General features: G+C 39.8%; 1 protein-coding gene across 3 annotated transcripts in view; it reads left to right on the forward strand.

Annotated features, from left to right (window-relative positions):
* The window catches only part of RASGRF2 (Ras protein specific guanine nucleotide releasing factor 2), a 337,273-nt gene that overhangs the window by 275,027 nt on the left and 36,818 nt on the right, over positions 1–25,428 (forward strand). For all 3 annotated transcript variants that reach the window (XM_043969980.1, XM_043969989.1, XM_043969999.1), the window contains exon 19: positions 21,847–21,959. In XM_043969980.1, the coding sequence (XP_043825915.1) occupies positions 21,847–21,959 (113 nt within the window). The remainder of the gene's footprint in view (positions 1–21,846; positions 21,960–25,428) is intronic.

Consider the following 25,428-nt stretch of genomic DNA (forward strand, 5'->3'; position numbering starts at 1 on the left):
ATAGTATAGGATCTTTGTGACTATATTAACTGAAATCTCCTTGATAGTTTTTTATTAAATTTTTTGCATCAAAATTCATTAAGGAAATTGGTCTATAGTTTTCTTTCTGTTTTGACTCTCCCATATTTATTCATTGAAGGAATTTGGTAGGTACTTTCTTTATCTATTTTTTTACCTTTATGCTGTATTGAATTGAACTGTTCTTTAATTATTCAGTAGAATTCTTTCTAAATCTGTCTTGTCCTGGGTATTCCCTACCCCCCCTCCTTTAGGGAAGATCATTTATGGCTTGTTTAATTTTTTTCTAAATTTCATTGACATAAAGAATTTTCCAATGAAGAAGTCTCTCTACAAATGCAGGCCTTAGAGAGTTGCAGAGGAGGAAAGGGAACAGATATAAGACCCCACAGTCAGTAATCTTCTCACTTAGATTTAAAAACTTTGGGGGAGGGGAAGGAATAACACATTCTTACATATCTCATAGTCAAGAACATTGGAACAGGCCTTAGAAATTATCTAGTTCAACATCCCCTAATCTATAAGATGAGGATAACAGCGAACCACAGGATAAATGGCTTAAATATCCTATAACTGTTTTTTAAAGATGTGACCAGTGTACATTAAAATCTATCTCCAAATCTTAATAAAATTACAGGATGTCCCAAAGGTTTTAGTAAGTTCTAAGTCTTAGTAGCTTAAAACTGCTATTAAAACTTTTTGAGACATTATTATATGGGCTTCAGAAGTATACACTATAGTCATTGACTACTTTTTCATTTGCACTTCTGTCTATTCTTGTAAAATAAACTTCAGAATCTACTTTTGATATTCCAAATAAAATAAATGCTTTAAAACTTCAAAATATTCAGATTATGTTGAAGAAAGAAATTTAAAAGTAGATTCTAACTATTTGGTTCTCGTACTTTTTTTGCAGGAACTAGCATTGATATCACCCTAGAAACATTTGATAGAAACATCTCAGAAACATTGATGTTAACATTTTATTCTTCAGAAAAGGGGAAATGTAGAGTCTTATTTCCCTCAACAGCTTTCCCCATAGTGTCCATTTAAGATTTAAGACAGTCTGGTCCAATGTTGAAGCATTATCAGCCTGGGCATAGTGACAACAAGTTTGAAGATTTGAATTTCCTCACTGATGCATTCAAAATGTCACAGACAATGTTTTCTTTGACTTAGGGGTTTACAGTTCATACGTTGCAGTGATGATTTTTGAGGGAGAATTAGCACACTTGTTTGACTTACTCAGTCAAGTATATTCACATTGGTCAACTATATAGTGTTAGATTTACAGCATACAGTTCACAGCCGGGAAACCATGCTATGCATACTTCGTTCCCAACCCTGAATCTGAGCTGTGCTGAGGCCAACATAATAGAACAGCGAGCTCTTATCACATCATATTTGTTCCCAGATATTCTCAGCTGTGACTCTGTACCACTGGCATTATTCTCAGATCCATCCATGTCCACAATTCAACTTTATCCAAGGGCTTATAATTTACTACAAGTTAAGTTCTCACTTCAGTCTCTAACTCCATTCCATTTTGTCAGCATTCATTCTCTTCTTGAATTTTACAGTACTCCGGAAGATGGATGAACTATGAATATCCCCTCACCTTACGAATCCTGCCCTGGACAGGTACCCATCTCACTGCCTTTGCCAAGGGGATACCTCTTTCCCCCACTACATATAGGCTCTTAATAAATGCTTTATTGACTGATTATGGCCATAAAGATAGATTCCTCCTCTGGCAATCTCATCTCCCTCCAGAAACCCTTTGAGGCTAAGCGTGGTAATATAAGCCATAAGTTGAAACAGACCACTTCTGTACACACCTAAGATTGGACCCTTGCTGTTCTTCCAGGTCCAGAAACTATGTAACTTGTCCCTTCTGGTCTCTCCTAGGAAGGATCTAGGCTTTCTCTCATTCTACAACTGCTTCTAGGGCCATGTGGTTGAAACACATGTACCACATGTGCGGTTGAAAGACTCCACCACTGCCTCTCCACAGTTGCCATTAGTGGCTTCTAGGGAGAGAGGGGCTTTGCAGGAGCATAGGCTTAACCCTACTCAGTCCTGTCCGCAGTTGTCAGTTTTTCACCTGCATCTTTAGAACCGTGCCTCATGCTATAACTGGTGTTTTTTGTTTTTGTTTTGTTTTGTTTTGCGGGGCAATGGGGGTTTAAGTGACTTGCCCAGGGTCACACAGCTAGTAAGTGTCAAGTGTCTGAGGCTGGATTTGAACTCAGGTACTCCTGAATCCAAGGCCAGTGCTTTATCCACTGTGCCACCTAGTTGCCCCCCTTGCGCCCACCTAAGCTGCCCCCTAACTGGTGTTATTTTGACATAGGGACAAATTTCTGGATGGGAGGTGGGGCAATGGACAGAGGGAACAGACCTGCCCACTGCCATATAGCCAATAAGAGGAAAACCGATATTTGAACTTAGTTTCTCTAACTGAAAATCCCAGGCCTCTTTCTATAAAACCACATTTCCTCATATTATAGATCCTTAGTTTTTTTTCCCCCTTTTCAGGGCAATGAGGGTTAAGTGACTTGCCCCAGGGTCACACAGCTAGTGTCAAGTTGTCTGAGGCTGGATTTGAACTCAGGTCCCCCTGAATCCAGGGGCCGGTTGCTTTATCCACTGCGCCACCTAGCTGCCCCCCCCCCCCCCCGCAGATGCTTAGTTTTTACAAGAGGTTTAGGAAGGCATCTGTCTGTTAGGTGTCTGAGAGCCATCAGGTAAGAGAAGGTCTAGATTTATTCTGTTTGGCCCAAGAAGAAAGAACCAGGAGCAAGTGGCTGCAAGTCAGAGGCAGGGTTAGATTCATGGTAAGGAAAAACTTTCTAACAATCGAAGCCATCCAAGAATAGAACGCTATATCTCTGGAGATGGTAGATTCTTCCTCACTGAGAATCTTGAAGTAAATGGCAGATATGTGGCAGAGAGGATAGAGCAATGGATCTGGAGTCTGGAAGACCTGAGTTCAAATCTAGCCTCAGATACTTACTAGCTCTGTGACCCTGGGCAAGTCACTTAACCTCGATTTGCCTCATCTGTAAAATGGGAATAATAATAGTACCTACCAAGACATGAGTTTAAATGTGATCTCAGACAATTATTGTACAAGTCACTTAACCTCTGTTTGCCTCAGTTTCTTCATGTGTAAATTAGGTATCATAATAGCACCTACCAAGACCTGAGTTCAAATATGATCTTAGACGTTTACTATGTGTCCTTGGGCAAGCCACTTAGCTTGTTTGCCTCAGTTCCCTCATCTTTCAATTGAGAATCATAATAGCACCTACCTTCCAGGGTTGTTATGAGGATCAAATGAGATAATGCTTGTAAAGTGCTTAGCATGGTGTCTGGCTCATAGTAAGTATGATTATTATGATTAAGTGCTGGATAACCATAGTGTTGTAGAGGGGATTCTTGGTCAGTTATAGGTTCAACCAGTTGGCTTCTGGGGTTCCTTTTCAAGCTTTGAGATTCTGTAATCCTTTGAAGTGCTGGGCAAATGTGAGTTATCCCTCATTTTGGCAGAATAATTGACTTATCTCCATTTCCAGTCATACATGGTGATTTTCCCCCTTAGCATGTAGACATTTTCCTAAACACATAATATATAGAATCGGTTGCTCAATATGTGCAGTTCAAAATAGTAGATTCATTCAAAAGGCATGGTTATGTCAAGCAGTAGAAGGATTGCTTTATTTCATACTATTAATAATATATGTACTTAACAGTCATTTTGTACTGATAGAGAACTCTCAAGTTTAGCTATATGTACAGGCACATCTCATTTTATTACTCTTCGTTTTATTGCCTTTTTACAAATTGAAGATCTGTGGCAACCCTGCGTAGAGCAAGTCTGTTGGCACCATTTTTCCAATAGCATGTGCTCACATCATGTCTCTGTGTCACATTTTGGTAATTCTCGCAATATTTCAAACTTTTCCACTATTATTTTTTCTGTTATGGTGATCTGTGGTCAGTGATCTTTGATATCACTATTGTGATTGTTTTGGGGCACCACAAACCACTCCCATATAAGATGGCAAATGATAACTGTTGTGTGTTTTCTGACTGCTCCACCAACAGGCTGTTCCTCCATCTTTCTCCCTCTCCTTGGGCCTCCCTGATCCCTGAGACACAACAATATTGAAATTAGGCCAATTAATAACCCTACAGTGGCCTCTAAGTGTTCAAGTGAAAGGAAGAGTTACCTGATGTGGCAAAGTTCATAGTTGTCTCATTTTATGAAGTTGCCACAGCCACCCCAACCTTCAGTAGCCACCACCCAGTCAGCAGCCCACCAACATTGAGGCAAGACCCTCCATTGACAAAAAGATCATGAGTCACTGAATACTCAGATGATGTTCAGTATTCTTAGCAATAAAGTATTTTAAGGTATTAGACATAAAACTATTGCATACTTAATGGACTACAATATAATATAAAGATAACTTTTATATGTACTGGGAAACCAAAAAATTCACATGACTCACTTTATTGTAATATTTGCATTATTGCAGTGGTCTAGAACCAAACCTGTAGTATCTCTAAGATATGCCAATACTTTTTCATAGTTTATTTTCATGATCAATGAGTACTATTTTCCACCTAATTCATAAGAAGAGTGCATGCTGTATGGAATAGTGGATAGCAATCTGGACTTGGAGTCCAGAAGACCTGAGTTCAGATCCTACCTGATAGACATGTCCCTTGGCAACTCAATTTGCCTTAATCCGACTGTTTTCTTATCATTAAAGTGAGTATAATAATACCACTCACCTCACAGAGTAGGCAGGAGGATCAGAGAAGATCAGCTATATCAAGAGCTTTGCACACTTTAAAGGACTAAATAAATGCTAATTATTGTGTTGTAGGGACGGTTCTTATTCAGATATGAGCTTGACCAGACGACCTCCGAGTTCCCTTACCGTTCTCAGATTCTAGAGTAGCCCAAACACGATGTTAAGTAAACAGAAGCCAGGGTGGCTCTCCCTAGCGATGTCTGTGTGATGTAGCCGCCCTGAGACAAAGTCCCTTCAGACCCTCTTTCAGAGGCCTAATACAAAGATGTGGTTCAATCACACTAGAATGAGCCAGTGGAATTATCTCTAATACTCAGATTGAATTATTCTTAACAAGGGAAAAGTACTCAGGCCTCATGAAGGAAGAATCCTCAGGCATCTCAATGAAATCATAATGGGAGCTATTGCTTCCCTAGTTAATCAATAAGCATTTATTAATGAATGAATGAAAAGGCATTTATTAAGTACTTTGTGCAAAGTGACTGTGGCTGCAGCATCTCCACAGTGGTTGCTCCCTGGGATGATGACTGTGGGGCTTAGGTTGAAAGCAGGACCAGTGATTAGGGATGCTGCCACTCCTAGGGCTTTGGGGCTTATCTACCTGCTGGAAGCAATTGGTTAGCAGTGGGGGTGGAGGAAAATGGGTCCCTTCTCCACAGTGGTTGATCAGTAGCAGTAGCAGCATCAAACTGTATTTATTAAACATTCACACTGTACCAGACACTGTGCTGACACGCACAGCATACATTAAAGGTGATGACATCCACAGTCCAAAGGGAAGTTTCCTTTTAGCCTTATTATAATGCCCAGACTTATCCTGGTCCCACTTTCCCAAATGCTCCTGGCATCCCAAGTTGGAAGTTGGGATCAATTTTCATATTAAAAAATTAGACTTATAGGGCAGCTAGGTGGCGCAGTGGATAAAGCACTAGCCCTGGATTCAGGAGGACCCGAATTTGAGTCTGGCCTCAGACACTTGACATTTACTAGCTGTGTGACCCTGGGCAAGTCACTTAACCCCCATTGCCTCGCCAACAAAAAAATTATAAATTTTTAAAAATTGGACTTAGATTCTGTATACCATTTCTAGAATTCAGCTACATCAAAGTTTAAATAGACTTTTATGGGCCTGCCTGAGAACCTCACCACCATGCATACATAGCTTATCCCCACATCTAAAGTACTAACTTCCAAGAAATTTCTTGGAAAACCCACCCCCTGATTCAACAAAGTGTTCAGCTATTATGATACTACCTGATGTTTTCCCTCTTGTGTTCTATTTCAGGGCCTTCAGAAAGAAAAAAGACTTTAGTTTAAATGCATTGTTGACACTGGGGTTTTTTTTCCCATTAAAAAATCTTTCTTGTTACATTTGGTAACTGTTTTTGAGAAGAATTATATTCATCCCAATAATTTTTGTCACACCTTCTTAGGACTTGTGGGTCAGCCTCTGAAATTCCATCTCTGCAATTGTCAGAGGTGTCACTAAGCCAGTGCCCACTGGTGCAGATGCCAGTTCGAGGGTTCAGCAGGACCCCACCACTCTTGATTTCCTTCACTTTCAGGTCATATTGCCTTGATGAAGAAGGCAGGGTGGGGATGGGGGGAGTTAGAGAAGAGGTCTGACTGCTCCAACACTTAAAACAGAATCTTCTCCCCTCCCCACTTCCAATAGCAAATTAGTCATTAAATATTTTAGCCTTGTAAATGATTTTACAGAACCACTAGATATATGGGCCAAAAATCTTATTGACTCATTCTCATCTTCTGCAAGTCACCCATACGACCATTGTTAACCTGAGGGAATGTAAAAGTCCACAAGGAGCAGATGTGCTTTGTTTTCTTGCAAACTCACATTCCCAAAGCAAATGAAAGAAATAGAAAAGATGCAGAATATGTTTCATTCATTTGGCCCTACAGCCTGAGATCTTTTGAGCTTGTTGAGATTTCTTGTAGTCCTTGGACACATGGATGCAGTACTTCTTTTCAAAACCGTATTTCCTTATTCTGTTTTGTTATATTATTGACATAAGATATTGACATATGCTGCCCTTGAGAGCTGTATCGACTTGGGCAGCATTTCATTATAGTTAATCATGAAATGCTTGGTCTTGAAGGGAAAGTCTAGTGAAATGAACATTGGACCAGCAGCTCAGAAGCCTAGTTTCTAGTCCTGTCTTTCTAATAACTTGTTCTGTAAATTGACTCTGGACAAAGTTGCTCTAGACCTCAGTTTTCTTATCTGTAAAATGGAGATAATAATGCTAACAAGGCTGTCATGAGAATTGATGGAAAGGACTTCAGAATATATAAAGTATTGACTAAGTGTAAGGGGTTATTATCTAAATTAGAATGGCTGCCTTAAGAGGCAAAGAGTCTTTATTAAGCACCTACTATGTGCCAGGCACTGGGCTAAGCAGCTTTACAACTATCTCATTTGATCTTCATAACAATCTGGTGAGGTGGATGCTATTATTATCCCCATCTTACACCTGAGGAAACCGAGGCAGAGAGCAATTAGGTCACTTTGCTTGGGTCATAGCTTTTGCCCTCATGTCTTCCTGACTTCCTGGTGCAGTGCTTTATCCACTGCCTCACCAGATGCCTCTGTGAAGATTATTGTCATAAGGGCAGCTAGGTGGCGCAGTGGATAGAGCACTGGCCCTGGAGTCAGAAGGACCCGAGTTCAAATCTGGCCTCAGACACTTGACACTTAATAGCTGTGTGACCCTGGGCAAGTTACTTAACCCCAATTGCCTCACACACACACACAAAAAAGATAAAAAAAGACTACTGTCATTTTTCAGGTTACTCATCTCCACTATAAAAACAAGATCTTGAATCCTTTAATCTTCCCACAAACATGTTTCCCAAAATGTAATTGCTTTTGTCACCATCCTTTGAATCTTTTGTACTTATTCCATGCCCTTCCTAAGTTTATATGCAGTGGCTTCTTTTAAAACAGGACTTATTTAATTAAGGCAGCACATAAATAGAAGTGAATCAGTGTTGAGAGAGAAAACATTCACAAGTTCTCTACTTTGGATCAGACTGTTATAAGAAAAGAGTGCTTTCTGTCTCCTTTAATAATAATAAGAGCTAACTGCTATATGGCTCTTCCCCTCTGCCAGGTAATGTGCTAAGCCCTTTACAATTATTATCTCATTTGATCCTCACAACAACCCAGTGAGGTAAGTGCTATTATTATCCCCATTTCACATAGGAGGAAACGGAGGCAAACAGACGTTATGTCTTAGAAGAAGCCATTCACTGTAAGAGCCATGGGGAATCTTGTCTCTCCTAATTTCTTTTCCTTATTATTAAAGTCCATAGGTCTCTCTCCCTCTGATAGTTCTCAAAGAGATCTCTGTGGGTAACTTCATATGCCTTCTGGCATCTGAATCTCTGAGGCTGTACATACACATTTCGTTGGTTGAGGGACTGAATTGTACAGTGGAAATTTGGACTACGGGAATGAGGTTTAAATCCTGGGTTTGACATTTAATAGTTGTGTGACCTTGGGTAAGTCAGTGAACCCTTTAAAATAGAGTTCCCTGTCTGTTCAATATGGAAAGTATTTGCATGACCTGTACTTCAGGCCCATCAGGAAAGCTCTATTCTAAACATTAAAAGTGTTCTGTAATTACAAGTGGTCATTTCACACTTTTTTTTTTTTGGTGAAGCAATTGGGGTTAAGTGACTTGCCCAGGGTCACTCAGCTAGTAAGTGTCAAGTGTCTGAGGCCAGATTTGAACTCAGGTACTCCTGACTCCAGGGATGGTGCTCTACCCACTGCGCCCCGGGGAGAGTGTTTTTAAGCACAGCTAGCTAGCTTCAGGGAAACTGACTGTGTCCTCCATATCTAATGTTACTCTCATTCTTTGTTCCCATTCTTCTTTACAACTACCCTCCTGTCCCTCAGTGCCAGAATGGATTTCCCCAAGAGTGTGGGAGGCATCACAGAATCATGGGATCTTAGTTATAAAGTTGCAAAGGAGCTCAGTGGTCTTGTCCCTCAATTTACACTTGACTGCCGAGGCTCAGGGTGGTTAATTGACTTGCTTCTGGGTGGTAAGTAGATCTTTTGACTCCAGTAGCTCTTTGGAACCCGATAGGAAGTCATGGTGGAACTGGAGAGGTCTGAACAGAGTGTGCATTACAAGGTGAGGCCAGCACAGGGAAGAAAGCAATGAGACCGTTTTACCTTTCACCCCACCGTTACGTATGTTATTAGCACATGCGTCTTCAGCTCTCTCCACCCCCTCCCCATCAATCAGTGAGGCTAGTGTGTGTACTCCTTGTCCCTCAGGGTCACCAGGAACATTTCATTCTAAAACTTAAAGGTGTTTTATAATTACAAATGTCTGTCTTCTTCCCAGTATCCTTCAAGGAAAGTATCTAGTGTTGGGGTAGTAGTCTAACATCTTTAGAATGATGTTTCACTGGGATTTTTTGATGGGGTATGGATATATATATATATAGTCTTTTCCTTGGGGAAAGGAATCAAATGTATCTTACCAACTTCATCAATCATGGAGCATGTGGAGGCCTTTACTTATAGACTAAGTTTTGGTGCTTATCCTCAGGCCAGCATCAGAGTGGGAGCAAAAAGTAATTTAGGTAAAACTATTGGGAGTTATTTAACCAAGGATGTCAGCAAAAGAAAAGGCAATCTTAAAAGCAGAAATTGCTAGACTTTTGATTTTTTCCCCAGTCTTCCACTGTGCATTGTCCTCAAAGATCCCAGCCTGTGTTAATTAGCCACACAGTGAGAAGCCAAAAATTGATGTCTGGAAAAATCCTCCTCTTTTATGAGAAATGATTTTTTAAAATGGAATAAATCTCTTTGGTTGTCTGAAGATGAGAGCTTGGGAAATGTTGGGTTTCTACATTGAGGTGTAGTCTTCTAAAATGCTGATCTAGGCAGTCATTCTGCACTAGAGGCCAAAGCTCAGCAATCATAAAAATGTGTAATTTTTTCAGGGACTGGTAAAAATATTTTCAATATAGATTTCATTCCACACACCCCCCCATATTGGCTAAGTGGGAGTCATTTTGTTACCATTAGCTTCTTCACAGTTATTTTTATGCTAGCATATTTCCCACATCCTACTCCCCATGCCTTCTCCTAATAGCCTCCCACTCCTCATATGCCTAACTAACTCCCTTGTCTTTTTCAAATTAACCCCAAACCCCACTTACCTAGTTTAAGTGGAATTAGGATGTATATTATTGATGGTTTGCCCGATCCAAAGTTGCCTTCACCTCCTATGGAGTTTAAATAAATAAATATTTCTTTCAACAACTACTTATCAAATGTCCACTGTGTACTAAATGCATATAGATTATGAGATTATTTAAAAGGCACCTAGACAGTGACATACACTTTGTTATCTTCTCTTAAAATGGTTGTGGTGGCACAGACTTGTAATCCCTGCTCCTGGGGAGACTGAAGTTGGTGAATTTCTTAGGTTCTGGATTTCTGAGCTGCTGAGTACTACTAAAGGTGATCCAGTGTCCATACTTATTCCGGCTCTGCTATCATATGATATGATATATATGATACAATGTGATATAATATGATATACAATATAATTCATCAGTACTCTGAAGGAGGAACTAACCCAAGCTAGATTGGAAACTAAGATTCCATGATGATCAGTAGTGGGACTAGTGACTGCTGCATTGGTAGCCTGGGCAAGATAGAAAGACTCATTCTCAAAAAAAAAAAAAAAGTCAATTTCTTCATCTTGGGCTCCCTTTTCTTATGCATTCTGTTACAGTTTGCATTCCCTAGCAATTTATGATTGCTCAACAAACAACTTAGAATTCCTGAAAATTGTAAAATAATCTTTGGCAACTTCTTCCAGTATTTAAAACCTTCAGATTTGACAAACATTTCAAAGTCTTTTCTAGAACAGATCCCCTAGAGTTTCTTTCTCCTTTTTTTGCAACACGAACTACGTATTTAACACATTTTTGTGGTCATGGTAGAACACTCTGGAAAGTACAGGGTTGAATGTTGATACCCTTTTTAGAAATGTCAGTAATTCTTATAATGGAAATGGTTAGATTCTAGTACATTAAAATAAATAAGAGTAAAGATTCAGATTAGTGAAAAGAGATTTAAAATTCCAAGTCATATATGATTATATGACTTTGGGAAGTCATATGTGAATTACATGACCATGGGAAGCTGACACAAAAAGTTCTCCATACCTAGAATCAACTACCTCCTCATCTTCTTTTAAGTAACCTTGTCTTCCTTTAAGGCTCAATTCAGGTACTATCTCCTCCATGAAGCTTTCTTTAGTTCCCCTATGTGTTAATATTCTTTCTCTTCAATTTTCCTTGTACTCTATTTATGACTTAGAGTTAGCAATTCCTTTTAACTCCCTTTCAGTCCTTTGGTCTGCATATTCATTTCAGGGAACTTTCCAAATGTAACTACATAAAGGCTACATGGAATCTAGATTCCAAAGCACACATTATTCTCAAAAGTCTCCCTCCAAGTTCTCAATAATAATTTTTAATCCAGAACGAGAGCTAAGCAAACGAGGCAGGTTGTTATTCTCTATTTTCCTACTTCTTAGTCCTGCCTGTATTATGTGCGTGAATCACTACGGGACTTGGCTTTGGTACTAAATTTGAGCCAGCGAAACACCTTGCTGTCTCCCTAATGAAGAGGTGGCCCCAGATTGAACTCAGTAGTATATGATGAGAAAATTGTCATCATAATTTTCATTTTTGTCAGATTATTTCCAATGACCTGCAAATTCATCAGGACATAAGAAGAAAATTGCTAAATATTTTCCTACTGTCTTAAAAAAAATGTAACTTCCGGGGCAGCTAGGTAGCACAGTGGATAAAGCACTGGCCCTGGATTCAGGAGGACCTGAGTTCAAATGTGGCCTCAGACATCTGACTACTTACTAGCTGTGTGACCCTGGGCAAGTCACTTAACCCTCATTGCCCCGCCCCCCCCCCCCAAATGTAACTTCTAAAAGGCTGAACTTATAAGCAGGCAATAGTTTCCATTTGAGCAGCAGCACGGTATAGGGAATAGAATGCTGGTGATGGAGTCACGAAGATCTGGTTTCCGAATCCAGCCTCTGATATTTAATTTGTTGGGTGATGCTAGACAAGTCATTTCACCTTTGAGAGCCTTATCTTTTTCATCTCTAAAATAAAGGTGCCAAACTTTAAGGTTCCTCCCTGACAATTCTAAATCTGTGATCCTAAGTACCAGGCAAGTCTGTCTCATTCCTTCACTATTTTATGCTTTGTCCTTATTAAGCTTAGCTAATTGGCCAACTTGTTGATCCAGTTTGGAATCCCTATCTAATATTTGTCATACTTCACAGAGTTTCTTCCATCTATTAGAAACAGAAGGTACATTAAAAAGCTTCTAATCCAGGGTTTCTTAATTGGGGCTCCACAGAACACCATGGGGCTATGGATAGATTTTTATGTGGTCTGTGACTTAGGATGGGGGAAAATTACATTTTAAATTTTACTAATATCTTACTTAAATTTGGCATTTCCTTCATTTGTGAATTTAAAAAATATTATTCCGAGAAGGGGCCCATCAGCTTGACCAGACTGCCAGAGGAGTCCATGACACAAAAAAGGTGAAGAGCCCTCTAATTTAACCCCTTTATTTTACACATGAGGCAGCTGAGATCTACATTGGTGAAGTGATTTCCCTGAATAAATTACATATTAAGACTAGAATCCATGTTTCTTTATTTTTAGCAAAAAGATTTTCCTTCCTTCCTTCCTTCCTTTCTTTCCACAGTGGGGATTCAGGGACATTTCCTGGATTGTACAACTAGTATGTGTCTAAGGCCAAATTCGAACTCAGGTCCTTCTGGCTCCAAGGCAGTGGACTATCCACTGTATCACCTGACTGCCCCAGCGCAAAGCTCTTTAAATCAATTAACAAACATTTGTTGGGGCAGCTAGATGGCGCAGTGGTTAAAGCACTGGCCCTGGATTCAGGAGTACCTGAGTTCAAATCTGACCTCAGACACTTGACACTTACTAGCTGTGTGACCCTAGGCAAGTCACTTAACCCCCATTGCCTGCCCCCCCCCAAAAAAGTAACAAACATTTGTTAAATATCTACTAGATATCAGGTTCTGTGCCAGGCATTGTGGTGGCAAATACAAAGAATGAACAAATCCAGTCTGTGATTTCATCTCTGTGGGTGCTCACCCCACTAAGACAAATCAAAATGTCTCCCTGTGTCTAGCACATGGTCACATTAATGATGAAACTCTCTAAAATTAGCTAGACTGGTCTTTGGATGCAAGATCTGCAAGGCCAATTGTTAGGCCTGGACCTGCTTGGTAGGAATTATTAGAACTTGCAATTATGGGCATAGTCTCAGGGAACCCTGGATAAGACTTCAGAGTAAGATTTTAATGGAGGGCTTTGTTAGATTCCACCTTAAAACTCTCCTTATCACCCAGTTAAAGAGAATATCTACCTTGCCAAGGTCTTTGCCCTTACTGAATTCTGCTTTGCATCAAATAAGTATGTGTATGTGTTATCTCTTCCATTAGATTTCAAGTTCTTGGAGGTGTAAAATATTTTTGATGACTAGGGCTAATTTTGGGGGGACTAAACTATGGATGACTAATCTGGGGACTTTTGACTATTTGGCTATCTGACTACGTTAATTTAATGTGGGCCGTTTATGAAGTTCCACCACGCTGCTCCCAAACTGATAGACTAAAGATTAAGAAGCCTCTTAACCAAATAATCAAAGCAGAGTTTATTTATGAGATACTATTTCAAATTAGGAATACAGGGAAATAAAGCGTACAACCTGACAGCTTTCCTGCGGTCTCTTTCCACTGAGTCTCTTTCACACCTACTGCGCTTAGAACTTCTTGAATACAATAAGGGCCTTATCCGCCTCCGGCCTCAGGGCACGTTACACTTTCCCTGGTTTGTATTAAGGCCTATAATGTTATCAGACCCGACTCTCCTTTTCCGAAGGGAACTCTCCTCCGTCCTTGTCTGGGCTCCCCTCTAGTCAGCCTCTCTCCTAGTCTGTCCTCTTCTAGTCAGCCCCCCTTCTTTCTAGTCCATCCTTGCTCCTTTTCTATCTAGTCTGTCTCCCCCTAGTCTAACTCCCAGGTCTATATATACCTTTTCTTCTCTCCACTCAAATCTCGGGGCTTCCTTCGCCCCCACAGACCAAGCTAATCTGCCAGCCAGAGCTGCAGCTGCTGGTGGGGGGGGGGGTGCGCTCCAAGTTTCACGTGCCTCAGCACAGGCTATCCGGGATCCTCCGCTGTCTGACCTGGAGTCTTGTATAGCCCATGGGGCTTTTTCCCTCAGCTGAAGCTGAGGTAGAGGGGGAGAGACCCTGAGGGCCTAAGGCTTTCTTTCTAATCTCAGCCTAAAGGTAGGGTCCCCAAGTCAAAATAAATTTCCACAGAGGGACAAGCAAGACAGCAAGCAATCTGATATAGGTTATACATGTACAATCACATTAAACATATTTCTGCACTAGTCATGCTGTGAAAGAAGAATCAGAGCAAAAGGGAAAAACCTCAAAAAAGAAAAAGAAAAAACGTAGAAATAGCATGGTTCAATCAGAATCTAGATTCCACAGTTCTTTTTTTCTGGATTTGGAGAGCATTTTCTATTATGAGTCCTTTGGAACTCTCTTGGACCATTGTAGTGCTGAGAAGAGTCAAGTCTATCATAGTTGATCAACAAACAATGTTGCTGATATTGTGTACAATGTTCTCCTGGTTCTGCTCATCTCTCTCAGCATTAGTTCATGCAAATCCTTCCAGGTTTCTCTGAAATCCACTTGCTCATCATTTCTTATTGCTAGGTCAAAGGATATGCACAGCTTTATAGCCCTTTGGGCAACCCCACATACTCTTCAGTGTAGTGAACCAGTCTTTTGGCTGCTGCTCAAACAAGAAGACATTCTGTCTCTTGGATCCATGTGTTTTCTCTGGCTCTCTCCCATGCCTGGAATACTTTTCTTCTTCCTCTCTTCCTTTCCCAGCCCCTCTGTTAATGATTTCCTATTTACGTTAGTATAGTTTGCGGTATATATGTATCCTGTGCATATGCTATAAACATATATTCACATGTTTCTATGTATATATACTGTATATATGTTTGTATATTGTCTCCTTCGTTTGATTGTAAACACCTTGAGGGGAGGAACTATTTTTGCCTCTTGTATCCTCAGTACTTAGCACAGTGCCTGCACATAGTAGGCATTTAATTAATGCTTATTGATTAATTATTGATTGGTTATAATTATTTGGTTATCTATCTTATCTCCTCTGTAACCAAGTCCTAGGGAACAGAGATATCTAAGCATCTTTCTGTCCCCCACATCTCTCCTATTTTCTTTTTCCAGGGTTCAAACCTAGACAGGGTATTTCCTCTTTCCCAGTCTTAAGACAAAGGCATTTTACTCATCTCTTCATGATTTGCAAAAAAATTGTAGCTGACATTTTAATGATAATTTCAGCACCTCATGCTCTTTGGGATGTACAAGATGTGCTTACTTGAGCTCATGTAGCTTTGCATAGTAAATGTTAAGAAGCTCTTTTTCCTAACCTTGTCCTGGAGGTTAGAGAAGGAATTTCCAAATCATTCCGGGGCTTGCAACTGGAAGACAGGGTAAGCAAGCTTTTCAGTATCCTAAATGCTTTATCCAGCTGTCTCAGGAGTGCCACCTTGTGGAACCATAAGCTGATGTACCTCACAAAAAGCTGGTCCTTGAATTTTACATTGGAATACTACTAGATCATCAGGTGTGCCCTTTTCGGCCTCTCAGTTCTGATCATGGAACTTGTTCTCATGGGTTATAGTTTCCTTCTTCAAGGCTGAATGGAGAGTAGAGTTCACTTACAAGTCATAAGAAACAACGAAAAGGGACATGTAGGCACGGTTATGAATTCTGGATAAATACAAGATATTAGGTACATATATTATTAATATTCTAATTTTGACTGAAATAAGGCAGACCTCTTCCTGCCTGAAAAAGTGATGATTTTTTTTAATTGTATGTTTGCTATAGCGTTTCACCAGAGTGTGTTGAATAACTGTTTCTGTATTGTTCTCTCAGTATCCTAGGATATGGTTTGTCCAGGTTTGGTGACTTAAGCTCATTAAAACCAGCTAGAGGCTGCCTTACCATTGATTTCTATGGGGATTTGACTTATTAATAACAAATTTTCTTCTATTCTTCTGATTCTAAAGTCTCATTCTCTTTGGAAGGAAAAAAAAGAAGCAAAATAGGACTTGAATGGTTAATTAATATCATTGCATTCAGGGGGCCTTTTCCTTCTTGGATCCAATTTTGTCTGCAACATAACTTTGCCTCCAAATCTTCTTGTCATTTCTATTTTAATCATCAGTTCCTTTTTATCAGTCAGAATCAGGTCCAGAATAACAATTCTCCTTGTCTCTCCTACTCCATTTAAAGGATGGAGTTTTTCCCCCATTTTTCTTTCTTCTAAACTTAATAAACACCAAATAAAATTTCTCTATATATTATAGAATAGAAAAGATTATGCATAAAACTGAATTTCTGTTATGTCGTGCTTACTTTTCTTTTTAAATATTTAATAACTTCAACATATAACTTTCAAAACTATTTTGCTTATCTGTGAATCTTTGGACCTTCTGTTTTCTTCTCTGTGTATGTTTCTTGTCCATCTCTCTCTCTGAGGGATCCCTTCCTATTCCTAGGTTTCCTTTTTCTTTCTCCCCTTAGAAATGGAAAAGGAAAAAACAAAACAAAACTATTGTAACAAATATGTGTACAAACAAAACAAATTCTTACATTGGCATGTCCAAAAATGTATGCCTTCCTCTGTATTTTGAGTCTATCATTTCTCTGACAGGAGATAGATGGTATGCTTCATCATTGGTACTCTAAAATCCCTGGTTGGACATTGCATTGAGCAGAACTCTTAAGTCTTTCAAAATTGTCTTTACAGTGTTTTAGTGTATGAACTGTTCTCTTACTTTTGCTCACTTCACTCTTCATCAGTTCATCCAATTCTTCCCAAGTTTCCCTAAAACCATTCCTTTCATCACTTCTTGTAGCACAGTAATACTGAAGGATGAGATTGTCCTTGAAATGTCTACAAAGGCCCTACCCTCATTTTTACAGAGGTTAAGAGAAGTTAAATTACTTACCTCATCCTTACACAGTTTCAAAACAAGGATCTAAACCTGGGATAGAGGTCTTTTTTCCATATAGATATTTTGTTATTTTCCAGTTACATGTAGAGATAGTTTTCAACATTTGTTTTTATAAGATTTCTAGTTTCAAATTTTTCTCCCTCCCTCCCCTTCTTCTCCTGTCCCCAAGACAGAAAGTAATTTGATATAGGTTATATATGTTTGATCACATTAAGTAGATCTGCATTGGTCATGTTATGAGAGAAGAATCAGAGCAAAAAGGAAAAACCTCAAAAAAGAAAAACAACAACAGCAAAAAGCAATAGAAATAGTATGGTTTGATCTGCATCTAGATTCCACAGTTCTTTTTTTTCTGGATTTGGAGAGCATTTTCCATCATGAGTCCTTTGGAACTCTCTTGGACCGTTGTATTGCTGAGAAGAATCAAGTCTATCACAGTTGATCAACACATAATGTTGTTGATACTGTGTACAATGTTCTCCTGGTTCTGTTCATCTCACTTAGCATCAGTTCATGCAAATCCTTCCACATTTCTCTGAAATCCGCCTGCTCATTGTTTCTTACAGCACAATAGTATTCCATTACATTCATATACCACAACTTGTTCAGCCATTCCCCAATTAATGGGCAACCCCTTAATTTCCAATTCCTTGCCACCACAAAAAGAGCAGCTATAAATAATTTTGTACATGTGGGTCCTTTTCCCTTTTTATGATCTCTTTGGGGAAAAGACCTAATATTGATATTGCTGGGTCAAAGGGTATGCAGAGCTTCATAGCCCTTTGGGCATAGTTCCAAACTGCTCTCCAGAATGGTTGTAACAGTCCACAGCTCTACCAACAATGCATTAATGTTCCAATTTTTCCACAACTTCTCCAACATTTATTATTTTCCTTTTTTGTCATATTAGCCAATCTGATAGGTATCAGGTGGTACTTCAGGGTTATTTTAATTTACATTTCTTTAATCAATAGTAATTTAGAGCATTTTTTCATATGGAAATAGATGGCTTTGATTTCTTCATCAGAAAACTGCCTGTTCATATCCTTTGACCATTTGTCAATTGGGGAATGACTTGGATTCTTATAAATTTTATTTAGTTCCTGATATATTTTAGAAACGAGGCCTTTATCAGAAATACTGGCTATAAAATTGTTTCCCAGATTTCTGTCTCCCTTCTAATTTTGGATGCATTGCTTTTGTTTGTACAAAAACATTTTAATTTAGCGTAATCAAAACCATTCATTTTGCACTTCATAATATGGAATAGAAGTCTTTTAATGAGAATCAAAGAACCTGAGTTCAAATCCCAGCATAACCTTTGTGGCCATGGCCAACACTCTTGACCTTTCTGGGCTTCATTTTTCTTATCTGTAAAATGAGAAAGGTAAACTAGGTGACTCTAATAAGGTTCATTTTGCCCCCAAATCCAGGACCCTATAATGACTTAAGTAATCAACAGACAGCCTATGTTCTGCACCAAGATCCTGAAATATTAAAAGAAACAGGAGGAGGCAGGCCTTCAGTGTGTTGGGTCAGCTCCCCGAGGATTTATAGGCATGAGAATCACAGGAGATGAGAGAGCAGTGCAGGAGCTGTTATCCTTGGTAGAGTAAGATTAGACTGTTGATTGGATGAAGTAAGCAAAGGGAAAGATATGAGGTCTCTTGGCTCAGTTTTGGTTTCTGTGCTGCCTTTTATTGCAAAGAGTGGGAAACAGTGTAGATTAGGAATCAGAAAAATCTGGACTCTGTTCCTGGCTTTGGCACTTAACTGACTGTGAAACCTTAGGCAAGTCACCTAAATGCCCTGTCCCTCAGTTTCCTCAATGGTAAAATGAGAATGATAATCTTCATCATTACACAATTATGCATTAATTGTCCAATATAGTAGTTAATTAATTAAAAGGTATTACTAGGCAATAAATACATTGTATAATTATCAATTCAATTATAAAATATCACAAGCTACTTGTATCAAAGAAAGGGGAATAGAATGAGCATTTATACAGTACCTACTGTGTGCTAGGCACTGTGCTGAGAACTTTTTATTAATATTGTCTCTTGTGATCCCCACAACAATCCTGCAAGGTAGGTGCTGTGATTATTCCCATTTTACACTTGGGGAAACTGAAGCAAACAGAGGTTCAGTGATTTATCCAGGGAAGCACAACTAGTAAATATCTGAGACAGGATTTTCCAGGCCAGGCACTCTGTCCACTCTGCTACCAGTTGAAATGATGAAAACTGTCAAGTTAATAGGAATATTAAGGATTCTTAGGAAGGCGAATGGCAATTGCATCACCAATACAGGGTGTCCCCAAAGTCTTCATGCAGTTTTAGCCAATCAGAACTTAAAACATCATGTGGGCTTTGGGGACACTCTGTATCTGTCCCTTGTTATGGAATGTGTTCTAGGTTAGCTCTCAGTCCTTAGGGGAAAAAAAAAGGTTCTCACCTGGAATCTCATTACACTAAAAGTGCTGTTATGAGAAATCCTAATGGGAATATTTCCTTAGGGCAACCTACCTCAACCCCAAATAAATAAAAGAGCATTTTTCCCTTAAGATCTCTTTTCTTTGATGTCTTCCCAGAGCATTTTGTTGTACTTCACTACTTTGTTGACTGATTAATTCACTACAGGCAAAGTCACATTATCCTGATTTGTTATATCCTCCTTTCATGGCTTTTGTTGTCTTTCAGTTGTTACAGTCATGACTCTTCATGACCCCATTTCAGGTTTCATTAGCAAAGATCCTGGAGCAGTTCGACATTTCCTTTTCCAGCTCATTTAACAGATGAGGAAACTGAGGCAAACAGGGTTAAGTGACTTTCCCAGGGTCACACAGCTAGTAAGTGTCTGAGACTGGATTTAAACTCAAGAAGATGAGTCTTCTTGACTCCAGACATTGCACCCTATTCACTGTGCCACCTAACTGCCCTTTCCTGGCCAGTAACCAGATTAATTACATCATTAAATATATAATATAGGGGCAACTAGGTGGCACAGTGGATAAAGCACTGGCCTTGGATTCAGGAGGACCTGAGTTCAAATCCAGCCTCAGACCCTTGACACTTACTAGCTGTGTGACCCTGGGCAAGTCACTTAACCCTCATTGCCCCAGGAGACTTGAGTGTTAAATTTACACCTATAAGCTAGCCTTAAGGAAAATGCAACCTACTTGCTATAAGAGTCCCTGGCAAAAGGGCAAAGTATGTAGGGCATATGATGATTAGGGAACATACAGTAGAGAAAACCCATTTTTAAGTCATAAGGCTCTATTTGAGTCCTAGTTCTGACATTTGTGTGCTGCGTGACCATGGGAAAATCCAATTACTAGCATGGTGCCATGAAAAGCACACTGAACAGCACACCAGGCTCTGCTGGGTGACTTTGGCCAAGTCACTTCACTTTTTTCTAATTCCATCTCATCTGTAAAATAAGAGGGTTGAGGGACATCTAGATGGCACAGTGGATAGAGCACCGGCCCTGGAGTCAGGAGGACCTGAGTTCAAATCCAGTCTCAGGCATTTAACACTTGCTATCTGTGTGACCTTAGGCAAGTCACTTAACCCCAATTGCCTAACAAAAAGGGGGGGTTGGACTAGATGACCTCCAATGTCCCTGCCCACTGTAGATCTAATGCCTTAGTTTATGACCTCTCAGCTTCACTAGAAAATAGAGGTAATGCTTCTCTGCTCCCTAGGGTTAATATTATGGGAATGGTGTGTTAGAAACTGTAAGGTGTGACATGAGGTGTTATTATTAGCATGCCCTAAGTAAGGACGTCAAAGGTCAATCTTCTTTCAAACCATAGGAAAACACAATAGCAAAAATAGCAATAAAAATGTTGCACTTTCGTCCCCTTCAATGCCTAAAAGAAATAGAAATGACTGGCTGTGTCCCATTGGACAGCACCAGCTTGTTATGCCCCTTCTCAATACTCAGCATGCCCTGTGCCTTCCGTACCCAAGGAAACAGACACTGAATTGTGAAATGGTTGTGTAGAGGGTGTAAAACTCATCATTATGTAACCCCTCCGAAAACCAAGGTCAGACTGATATGTGAGCTCATCGTAATGACAAGAATTAATTGAATGATGAAGGGCATTTATAGTCATGGAGAATTTGTAAAGTAGGTCAGTTTCTGCAAGGCCAAGAATACGCTGAAATTTATTTTTTTCCTTTCAGTTATTTGAGCTCTTTCATCCATAAACATGTAGTTACATATGCTAGAAATTGCTTTTACATAATTCTAAATAGCAAAAAGTTCACCGTTAAACTGACTGGCATATAATCAAACATATTCAGGGAGAAAAAAAATCTAACCTGTCACAACTACATATCCTTTTCCTATGAAAGTTCAGCCATATAGGTGTAACCAACTACACCATAGACTCCATGAATATAGGAATTCATTTTTGTGTCTAGCATAATGTCTAGCACTAGAAGGTGCTTAGTAAGTACCTGTTAAGTGAAACAATACATGCAAATTTACCTCCAGAGCTTTTTCTCTTATTCAGTAACATCTAACAGCTTAAGCACAGTAGGCACTTCACATTTGTTTGTTGAACTGAAGCATTTACTTTATCCATCATTTTACCAATGGCAAAATCAAACAAAATGCCATCACTGAGTTTCCTGATCTTTTTATCACATATAGAGCATTTAAAACCTAGCCTAGATAAACCAAGGCCCAACTGGTTATGTAGGAATATAACCTGGAAAATGGTGACACATGGTTTGGGACTTAATAATTTCAAATCTTAGAGTTTTCTTAGCTTCAAGTTATTTTTATTTTGTAGGATTTTGAACTCAACAATGAACTAAAGATGAATGTCCTGAATTTGCTGGAGGAAGTCTTAAGAGACCCAGACCTTCTACCCCAAGAAAGGAAAGCCACGGCCAATATTCTAAGGTAAAGGCATTGCAAGAAGAGTCATTTTGTGTCATTGATTATATGTCGTGCTTTCTCATGAAACATATGATACTTACTAGCTGTGTGACCCTGGGCAAGTCACTTAACCCCCATTGCCCTGCAAAAGCAAACAAAAAAAATAATAATAATAATAGCAACTTAGGGGCAGCTAGGTGACGCAGTGGATAAAGCATCAGCCCTGGATTCAGGAGGACCTGAGTTCAAATACAGCCTCAGACACTTGACACTTACTAGCTGTGTGACGCTGGGCAAGTCACTTAACCTTCATTGCCCCACAAAAAAAAAAAATAATGGCAGCTAATATTTACATAGTGCCTAGTATGTGCTTGGCAACTGTGCTGTGTTGTTTACAAATATTGTCTCATTTGATCCTTACAACAACTCTGCAAGGTAGGTGCTATTATTATCCCCATTTCATAGATAGGGAAACTGAGGCAAGCAAGGTTAAATGACTTGTCCATGGTCGCACAGCTAATTAGTATTAGTCCTCATGATTCAGGACCCAGCACTCTATCCACTGCACTATCTAGCTTCTGCCTGGAACTGGATTTACAACATTCGGAGCTATAATATTGCATATGTTTTTCAAAGTAAGTGTCTGCATGGAACAGGTAGAAACTAGGTAATCATAAAGGGGAATCCATGGAGCACAACCTCCCCCCCACCCCTGCCATTGCCAGTCGGACTATTTCTTCGATTCTAAACAGATATCCTTAAAAATTGCTAGAGAAGATGATTCCTTATCCAGCTATAAAGCTCATTCTAGTATTTGGGCCATAATCTAAATCCCTTTTTTGTGTTGACTGTCACCTCTTTGCTCAGTGGTGTCAGTCTCATCACAATAACAATAGCTCACAATTCTGTTGAGCTTTAAGTTTCATAAAGTTTTCTCCCAACAGCCCTGTAAAGTAAGTAGTATAAGCATTTTCTCCATTTTACAGATGAGGAAACTGAGGCTCAGAGAGGCTAGGTAACTTCCCCATAGTCATACACCTAAGAGGTGTCAGAATTGGCACTTGGACTGAGGTCCTCTGACTCCTGGTGAAGTTGTTCAGTTGTTGTAGATGTAGTGCTCCTGCTCCTGCCCCTCCTCTTCCTCCTTCTCCCACTAGTATTTATATTGTGCTTGAAAGTTTGCAAAGCACTTTACAAGTATTATCTCACTTTATCTTCACAACAACCCTGTGAATTAGGTGCCATTATCATTTCCATTTTACAAGTGAAGAAAATAAGTCAGCTAGTTACTTGGCCAGGGTGATGCTGCTAGTAACTGTCTGAAGCTGGTTTTGAATTTAAGTATTCCTGGGGACAACTAAGTGGTGTAGAATTTAGCATGCCAGGCCTGGAGTTAGGAAGATTCATCTTCCTAAGTTCACATCCAACCTCAGACACTTATTAGCTGTGAGACCCTGGGCAAGTCACTTCACTCTGTTTGCCTCAGTTTCCTCATATGTCAAATGAGCTAGGCAAGGAAATTGAAAATCCCTCCAGTATCTCTGCCAAGAAAACCCCCAAATGGAGTTACAATGAGTCAGACATGATTAAAAAAACGACTGAATCTCTTCCTTACCCCAGGTCCAGCCTTCCATCTACTGTACCCCTTGGCTGTCTAGGCACTACACCAGGCTTCTTCTCAAGAGTCTTTAAAAGTAATGGCAGCACCATAGGCTTCATTTACAGTAGACTTGGAAAGAGTGATGAAGCTTATAAGTTGGGAGGCAGTTTGCAAGTGTACAATGCGTTTGAACCAGTCTGTTTTTTTTTCTTCAAAATCTTTTAAACATGGATAAGCAGAGTGTGTATATAGATTTTCTAATGGGTATGTCCTGACCAGAAATGCTACTCTGTGGTTAGTATGTCAGCATTTTTCTTTGCTGTTGTTGCACTTTTTCTGAGTCCTGGGGAGTGTGGGAGACAAGTTCAGTGTGAACTGAAGTGATTCTCGATGATGTATGACAGGGAATTACAAGGTCACCAGAAAATCTCTCAGCAGAATCACAGGACGATATGATGATGTTCATGCTGTAACAGGGTCCCTGAGCTAGTCCCAGTAGGCAGTGCCAGTGATGAAGAAGAGGCTGAAGGATCAAGCTGAAGAATTTGGGTTCTTTTCTCTGACCCCTTCCCCGTTACCTAGAACAGCACTCTGACCCATAGAAACTGGCTAGAAATGAAAGGAGACCTTTTACCTCCGGATTACTTTGGCCAGGTTTAATGGGGCGGCTAAGCTGACAGATCAGAAACAGTAGCCTTAAAGGCATCAGCAGCTAAGACACTTGTTGGAGCAATCACAACTGACCTCTCCTGATTTCCTCTAGACTTGGCTATAAGATAATTTTGCAGTGCTGACCCTCTAAGGAACCTTGTTTTTTTTCTATACCTCTAATTCCCATAAGCTGTAAACCACAGCCCCTTCACATGTAGCTGCCAGACACCTTTATTAATTCTTGCCACTGTTTCCCTTGTTCAATGCCAGCTCTGCTCCTTATTTTGGGAAATAAGTCAGCCTATCAGTTTACCTCTTACCCTTTATCCTTTGGTTCCTTATTTGATGATCAGTCAGTCATCAAGCATTTATAAAGCACTTAGTAAGCGCTAGGCACTGATTAGTCCATAGCTAGATCTCATTTGTTGTCATTTATCCTTTATTCTTGAAGAGGACCATGATATTGGGGTGATGTCACAATTTGCAGTGAATAAAATTTAAGTGAGGGAGGACTGTGCAAGGTCACCAGCCTCACTCTTTCCTCCAGAGCCATCTGGGTCCAGTGGCAAAATAGGTATCAGGATGACTGGAGATGGCCCCTGGTGTTTGAGGCAATTGGAGTTAAGTGGCTTGCCCAGGGTCACACAGCTAGTAAGTGTCTGAGGTGAGATTTGAACTCAGATTTTCCAAATGCAGGGCCAGTTCTCTATCCACTGTGCCACCTAGCTACCCTAGCTAGACCTCATGGGCACACTGCAGAGGTGCAGAGAACATCTTTGCTTTCATTCAGGTTCTGCTAAGATGTGAAAAACTCACATGAGCAAAAAGGCCCTCTTATTCCATTGTTTTCAAGATATAATTCGAGATGTTAAGAAATGAAGCCTTAACTTCATTTGATGAAAGGTTATATCTGAGTGAGTGATTTCCCCTTAGGGTACCAGTATAATACATGGAAAGAGTACTCGGTTTGGAAACAGAAGACCTGGGTTCAAATCCCAGCTCTGCCTTTTAATACCTGTGAGAACACTTTACTCCTCTTGGCCTCAGTTTCTTCATTTGTTGGAAATGAGTGCACAATAGGCTTAGTAATGCCCTAAAACTGTAATTAGGAGATTTGGGATTAGCTCTCCTCTTTGGGGACCTGGGGAAGTGGGCAGAATGAATAACCTGGGATGAGAACGGTTTGCTCTGCTCATGAGCCTTGAGCTGAAGATGTCTCTCAGCCAGGAAACATAACTTAAA

Source organism: Dromiciops gliroides, chromosome 1 (assembly GCF_019393635.1).
Source record: "Dromiciops gliroides isolate mDroGli1 chromosome 1, mDroGli1.pri, whole genome shotgun sequence".
Lineage (NCBI taxonomy): Eukaryota > Metazoa > Chordata > Mammalia > Microbiotheria > Microbiotheriidae > Dromiciops > Dromiciops gliroides.